This window comes from Nymphaea colorata, chromosome 9 (assembly GCF_008831285.2).
Source record: "Nymphaea colorata isolate Beijing-Zhang1983 chromosome 9, ASM883128v2, whole genome shotgun sequence".
Taxonomy (NCBI): domain Eukaryota; kingdom Viridiplantae; phylum Streptophyta; class Magnoliopsida; order Nymphaeales; family Nymphaeaceae; genus Nymphaea; species Nymphaea colorata.
Window position 1 is genome coordinate 10,386,097 of NC_045146.1, and position 7,764 is coordinate 10,393,860.

A 7,764-nucleotide genomic window follows, 5' to 3' on the forward strand; every position below is an offset into this window, starting at 1 on the left:
GACCATATGTATTTGCATTGCGGAATAGAAATTTCTGTGAGTTCATTATGCAAAATGAATCTTGATAAAGCTCAGTAAGGCAACAAGGCTGGACATATGTCAGTTTTTTCCCAAGAGTCATAGATAGAGTTAAAATCAATCATGTAGACTATTATGACAAATCAACCAAAAAAGATCAAGACTCAATTCATCAAAAAGGGATTACCAACCCTAAAATTTGGTCCATATACACAGCCTGAATGCCATGCTTGAACCCCTCCTCTCTTTCATGTGGATGTTTATCTAGTGGCTATGGACTCTATTCTCTAGAAGCTACAAGTACAGTTCCACAAAATCTATTCTCACCTATAGGCCTTCAACCTACACATTAGAAATGGAAGAAAAAAGTTGGAGCCTAAAACTCAACTTATGAAGGCCATCCTCCAAAAGTTTGATATCTATCAAAATGATAGTGTCTACCCTGGCTTGGTTCAGTTGACACAAATGGTTATACTAGGCTAGTTTCCCCTCTAATTCTTAGGCATTCCACATAATACCTTCATTATTCTGTAAGGAAAGGATTCTCCCTTCCTTGCACCATTGGAGGAGCATTCCTCCTAGATGCTCTCCTTTACCTTTATTCAATCTTCTGGCCAAAACATAATATGATAATATGATCTACATCATTACGTCTCCGTAAGTTGTATACGGGCAATGCAAAAGTCAGCGTATTCATCTCATTTCTATCACGAACACCCTCATCCTTCAATTCAACACTAACAAAATTTTCAGCCAAGACTTCCTTGGGCAGAGATCTGTTGTCTGATCTTTCTTTGAACTTATTCACCTAATCACTCTTCATTGACTTGTTTTCTCTTCAATCTTCCCTAAAGCTTCTTCCTTCTTTTATTTTGAGAGAGAAGCATCACCACGGTCCATAGTCGTAGCAGCATTGGCTTGTATTGCCATTGTGTGCAATTGATCACTTATAGCAGTGTCAGCATCCTTATTAGGCTTTGTTCATTATATTCATTGAGCCCTAGAGAAAGAGGTCATCATCTATCTGTACATTACTAGCTAACATGTCTCTCGTTCATCCATTAAAAATGCTTGAAACTTGTTGCCAAGCGTGTCCTTGGCTACATTCTTGCTTTGATGCCTCTACCCTTGCTTAGGTGTCTTGACAGTCTTTCACTCTCCCCCTTAATCAATTCCTCCTAAATGAGCCCGATGTCTTCTCCTTATGCTCCTCACAAGCATACATGTACATTTGAGGATCTGCACCCTTTGTAGAACCTAATTGTTATTCCATACTCAACCGACTTGGCTAGTGCGTTTCTTTCCTCAAATGCAAGTTTCACCTCCAAGGCTGGACAAAATCTTAAATAGAACTTCAATGTGAATCCTGGCATATCCCAAATAGGCGACCTCCTTCGTGCATATGTTAGATTCAAGAAAGACAGACCCATAAATCCGGCTATGAATCAGAACATTCTAGGATTCCTAAGTTCATTAGAGAGATTTTTGAACCCATATGCATACTTTATTTGGTAGTCATTTTATTTGGTAGTCATTATGTTCATAGTCATACAGGGTATTAATGGTTAGCAATCAGCATTTTACCACCAACCCACTATATTCTAGGAGCTGTCATTAGGCTCATATAGGATTCTAGTAGCCCTAATAAAACAAGTTCCTTTACTAACAAAAATAAAACGCAAAGACGACATAACTGGCCATATACTGTATAGAGCTGTGCATACATATATATAGTCAAACATGCTTCTGCTTAGTTCTCTCTGATGAGAGTTGCAACGGTAGTGAACTAAAAGTGCTGCATCATCCTCTCATGTGTTAATTTAGGAATGAATATCACTCCTCTCCATTATGGGTCCATATCTTTTATTGTTGATTCCATATTTAATTTCTTTGTCTCCCTTACTTTCATATTCTAAATATGGAGATGATTTGTTGTGCATGTAAACGGGTTGGACTTGAGCGGGATGTGGTAGGCCACGACATTGGGCCAGCCCAACACTCGAAACTTGCGCTTGGACTCAACCCAACACCCGAACCGGGCCCAGCCTGGTTAAAATTAAAACATATATATTTTTAATATAAAATAATATAAAAATATAGTCAATTATAATAAAATATTAGAATTACATATAAAAGTCAATAAAAAATAATATTAATTTTTTTTTATCGGGTTCAGGCTAGTTGTGTTCACTTGAACCGGCTCGATAATTTATCTGGCTGACCCGGTAACTTTTTTCGAGTCCGAGCTCAGACCTGAATCGAGTCGAATACCGGTGGTACCGCCCAGGCTTAAATATAGACGATGCAAATTCTACCGAGTCCCATGTAATGTAGCTTGTTACGGAGCCTTAAATCCGACCCGTATCCGACTCCTTGTCCTTGGCTAGCCATTAAAAATAAAGACTACGCGGGTCTGGACATTCTCAAATATCCGATTTGAACCGAAACCGATTTTGCATTCCTTCCAATTCTAGGCCTAATGGCTTCTGGCCGCCACCGCTAAAGTAATAGAGGAGAAGAGGCAGGATTGAAAACACAGGGAGAGTGAAACCCTGAAACCCTCGAAGCCTGTCCCTCTTTCTTGGTTCGACGATCCGTCGGGTTCTTCTTCTCCGTTTTGCTTATTGTTACCTGCGCAGGTGCAGGTTCTCTCTCTCTCTCTCTCTCTCTCTCTCTCTCTCCCCGCTCCCTGAGACGAGCTACTAATGCTTTTTGTTGCAGCAGATTTGGTGTTCCAGATATTGCTTGCAATTGATTTTTACACAAAGCCTTGTGTTTCAATCTCGTTGGCCTATAGAATTTCCCCGTATTCTTTGCTGGTTTCGGTTTCTTTGTTGTTGTTTTGTCGTGTTCCAATGCCAGTTGTGTCTTATGCCGTCGGAAATTAGGTTTTCTTTTTCTTTTTCTTTTTTCTGGGAGCTTCCGGGTTCCGCTCGCGGGCAGAATATAGGTTTCAAGCTCCTCTTTCGTGGTTGTGTTTATATGGACTGTAGAAAATATGCTTTGATGAAGGTGTGACATTGGCTGCTGTTGGAATGCAATGGATTATGTTCCAGCTGATGTTTGCTTCAGATTTTGGTATTTAAGGTTTCCTGGTGTGGCCCTATCTTGTTGGGCTTAATCAATAGGTTAGCAAGGGGCTGGTTTCGAATTCTACCTCTTGTCCGGGGATCCACGAATTGGGGATTCAGGATTTGAGATTATTGAGGATTTCTGAATGGTTGGTTATTTGTGCTTGGTGGGAAATTGAAGGACTAACCATGCCAAATCTGGTTTCCTGATTAACTTGAGGTTTTAGTGTATTAGTAAGTGGTGCCATGGGAGCATTTACTGTTGATTTTTTGTTTCAAGTACGGAATGCTTGAGATTTTTTTTGAGATTGTTGATCTCAAATTAACGAGTTTGTGATGTCATTCTTTATGAGCCGAATTGGGGTTATTTATCTGAATGTTATCTATAATTTAGGGGTTTATGATTTTGTAAGTTTGGCTTCAGAGAGCTTTTATGATGTCATATTCTGTAGAAAATATATATCCTAAACTTTCAGACTTCATAATTTCATATAGGTTATTGGTTAGTAAGGTAGTAGTTTATAACTTGAGCGTGAGTGTTAGTGGGCTATTAACTTGTTTAGTCATTTGAAGTTTTGCTATTAGGGTCTAACTGATTCTGAGTTTGGAATGCTGACTTCGCTTTAAACATTCCATTTTTCTCAAGTTCATATGAATGAAGTTATTGGTGTTCTCTTTTTTGGTTGGTGGAATATGCATATTGTAGGTTTGCTGTAATATGCATTTTGTTATGGTTCAAAAATATGTTAGAAATATGCTTTGCTGGTCATTGGGCATTTATTGTTTGAATTAACGCATTAATTTTCTTCTCCTCTACATGCTGTACTTTCTCTTCTTTTTTTTGGGCAAGTATTTTGCTAAGAGCTGTAAAACTTTGTGCAGCTTTCTATCTTTAGATGGCTTGTGTTAACGTGTTATCCATCTTTAATTATTTTCTTTCCCTGTATTTGGCAGTGTGTCATCCTTAATTCCTGCCACTTCTGATCATGCTTCCTGGTCAATATCATTTGAAACCATTCAGTGCGGTTGTGCTGGTTTATTTTTTTCACATGTGATTGTGCTCCAGAATCATCCATATCTTGGATTTGTTCACTTTGAAGCAGATCGATTAGACTTGGGCATTAGAAGTTGAGGAAAATTGATAGGCACTAGGTTTTGTGTTGTTGGGTAAATCTGACATATGGGTGTGATGGACACTCATCATAGAAATTATCTCCGAATTTGCTACTCAACAGATCTTGTTGATGGACAACCTATGTATGTTTCTTCAAATTGTCTGCCTGTTAAGGCTGCAAATTTTGAACCAGCTGGCCATTCATTTCATGCTGCTGTACTTAGAATACTTGGTTTCTATGAAGATGAAGAAGCAGAAACTGATGATCCAAGTTTGTCAAGTGAAAAAGGTCAAGATCATAAACCCTCAGAATTTTATAGTGGTAAAAGTAAGAGGAAGATGGGTGCTGAAGGTAAGCAGCAAGATCATTATGCTCTTCTGGGTTTGAGTCATTTGAGGTTTTTAGCTACGGAGGATCAAATCCGTAAAAGTTACCGTGAAACTGCATTGAAGTATCACCCAGACAAACAGGCTGCACTCATTCTTGCTGAGGAAACCGAAGCAGCAAAGCAAGCAAAAAAAGATGAGATAGAAAACCATTTCAAGGCTATTCAAGAAGCTTATGAGGTTCTGATTGATCCAGTCAAGAGGCGTATTTATGATTCCACGGATGAATTTGATGATGAAATTCCTGCTGAATGTGCACCATCAGACTTCTTCAAAGTGTATGGTCCAGTTTTTATGAGGAATGCTCGGTGGTCTGTTTTTCAACCAGTTCCTTCCCTAGGTGATGATGGCACACCAGTAAGTGCCGTTGACAATTTTTATAATTTTTGGTATAGCTTTAAGAGTTGGAGGGAATTTCCGCATGCAGATGAATTTGATTTAGAGCAAGCCGAGTCCCGTGACCACAAAAGATGGATGGAGAGGCAGAATGCTAAACTCACTGAGAAAGCTAGAAAGGAAGAATATGCACGCATAAGAACACTTGTGGACAATGCATATAAGAGGGATCCTCGAATACTTAGAAGAAAGGAAGAGGAGAAGGCAGAAAAACAGAGGAGAAAGGAGGCCAAGTTGCTGGCCAGGAAGTTGCAGGAGGAGAAGGCTGTAAGATGTGCTGAGGAGGAAAAACAGCAAAAAGAGGAGTTAGAAAGAAAAGCAGCTGAAGCTGCATTGAATCAAAAGAAGCAAAAGGAAAAGGAGAAGAAGCTCTTGCGGAAAGAGAGGACCCGTTTGCGAACACTTGCTACACCAGTTGTATCTAATAATATGATGGGTTTGTCAGAGAGTGATATTGAGAGCTTGTGCATGTCGCTTGAGATGAATCAGTTGAGGCATTTGTGTAATGACCTTGAGCAGAAGGTTGGCATTGATCAAGCAAAACTTCTGAAGGATGCACTGCGAGGTGATAATGTAAATGAAGGAACCATGTCACAAGAGAATGGTTCTGTTGGACCTGAGTCATCTAGCAACGCAGCTATTCCACCAGTTGCATGTGATGGTCTATTGTGCAGCTATGAGAAGAAAGAGAAACCTTGGAGCAGAGATGAGGTTGAGCTATTGAGGAAAGGGATGCAGAAATACCCAAAGGGAACATCTCGGAGGTGGGAAGTTATCTCTGAGTACATAGCTACTGGTAGATCAGTGGAAGAGATTCTGAAGGCCACAAAGACAGTCCTTCTCCAGAAGCCTGACTCTGCGAAGGCTTTCGAGTCATTTTTGGAGAAGAGGAAACCTGCACAGACAATTGCGTCACCTCTAACAACTAGAGATGAGTCTGAGTCTGTGCCTGCTGTTAACATTGAAAATGGTTTGTCACATACAGAAACTTCAACAAGTGGTCATAAAAGTTCTCATAGTGCTGAAATGGAAAGTGTGAATGATTCTTCTAGTGAACAAGATGTGTGGTCGGTTACTCAGGAAAGGGCACTCATTCAGGCTCTGAAGACATTCCCGAAAGAAACTAACCAGCGATGGGAGCGGGTTGCAGCTGCTGTTCCTGGGAAGACAGTAAACCAATGTAAGAAGAAGTTTTTGATCATGAAGGAGAGCTTCAGGAGTAAAAAGGTGCCGACTAATTAGATGAGTATTGGAGAATTGAACTCATGGCTTGGTAAGGAGGTTGTTATGGTTACTGGAAAGTGGCCTTTTTTTTCTGGTGATCAACGTTTTTGGTGGGAGCACATTTTTTGGGAGTTGAAGAGGTTGATTTTTTGTTAGGTTATTTCATAAGCCTTTTTGGAACTTAAATTACAGGACCGGGATTTTGCAAAATTGGATTTTTTTAGCATTGGCAGGACTGGGATTTTGCAAAATTGGATTTTTTCAGCATTGGCAGAACTGAGTTTTGAAGGTGGTACCTCATGTCATTATGTACTCTTGTGGTTTGTGTTATCTGGTAATTCATCCACGGAGTGGACCTGGTAGTGTGACTGGTATGTGCACAATGCGGTTTCATAATTCAAAGCATTGTAAGTACAGGTTCATCTAGTTCTGTGAGCATCTCATTTGTTGTACGGGGCGGTTCAAACTCTTTGGATGTGAGAAACTATTCTTGACCTATATGGTTTTGGGCACATATTTTCTTGATTATATTGAACTAAAACTTCTAAACTATGAAGTTGCTTGTCTATTTTCATATCCTTTTTTTCTTCCCTAAACTTCGTTTTTGTTTTAATGTTGATGGATTGGAAGAAATCGCCTCTTTGGTCAGGTCACCCTTCACTGTGCGTGAAGGGAAAGAGTACAGACAACTGTCGCATATCTGTTTTTTCCATCTTTGAGGCACGTCATGTCTTGGACAATGCTCTGGCCATAGATGATAAAATCTGGAGCTTGGATGCTGTCCTTGTTGGTCACAATAGTTTTGGGTGCTGAACAATAAATGAGAATCACAACCCTTGAGCATTATCAAGTGGGTTTCACAACTTTCACCTTTTCTGGGTTTCACCAAGGTAAAGTTTGATGGTTTGGAAATGTGAGAATGGAAAGAAATTAAAATGTTTCCTTGAAAAGTTATTTCTTAGTTTGAGGAATGAGAAGGAAATCAAAATGTGAAAAGATACAAGACCAAGCGTATACACTGCACTTTATTTGCAGCATCAAATTCAATGGAAGCTGCACAGATGTATCCCCGTGACGGCCTATGGATCCAGAAAAAACACTGTTAGCCAACATGAAGATGTGGATATCACACGTAACATCTGATGATATATAGGTAATTACTTCAAATTTTTGAAATTTTGTAAAGAATTTTGAAACCGATGTGAAATTTTTCGTGAATGGGTATAAAGGATGGTTCGACTTTTTTTCTTTTCCACTCTGTTTTTCTCTCTCCTGTCTTTCTTTTACCCAACAGCACCATGCTTGCTCCTCTTTCGTCAACCTGCTCCTGTAACAGGTACCTTTTAGAAAAGAAGACGGCGGCTGTCGCCGGCAATGGCTGTTGTCGGCGGTGTCGCCGAAGCCTGAGGAGAAACCCAATGGGATTTAAAATGCACATGTGCATTAATGTTGGCCAGGAAAATACTATTATGTTCTTCAAGATGCAACTTAAAGAGTAAGAATGTAGACATAAGGCAATAACACAACTAATATAAAGTAGCACATACAAGTTAA

At 39.6% G+C, this 7,764-nt stretch overlaps 1 protein-coding gene across 2 annotated transcripts; it reads left to right on the forward strand.

Moving 5' to 3' along the window:
• The first annotated feature begins 2,521 nt into the window (after nt 1-2,521).
• LOC116260849 (uncharacterized) lies at nt 2,522-6,784 on the forward strand. Of its 2 annotated transcripts, none has more exons than XM_031639369.2 (2): nt 2,522-2,663; nt 4,044-6,784. In XM_031639369.2, the coding sequence occupies exon 2, from the start codon at nt 4,270-4,272 to the stop codon at nt 6,226-6,228; it is 1,959 nt and encodes a 652-aa protein (XP_031495229.1). In that variant the 5' UTR covers nt 2,522-2,663; nt 4,044-4,269; the 3' UTR covers nt 6,229-6,784. The 2 variants fall into 2 exon arrangements, with proteins under 2 accessions (XP_031495229.1, XP_031495228.1); XM_031639368.2 differs by having other exon boundaries at nt 2,522-2,657.
• The last annotated feature ends 980 nt before the right edge of the window (nt 6,785-7,764 follow it).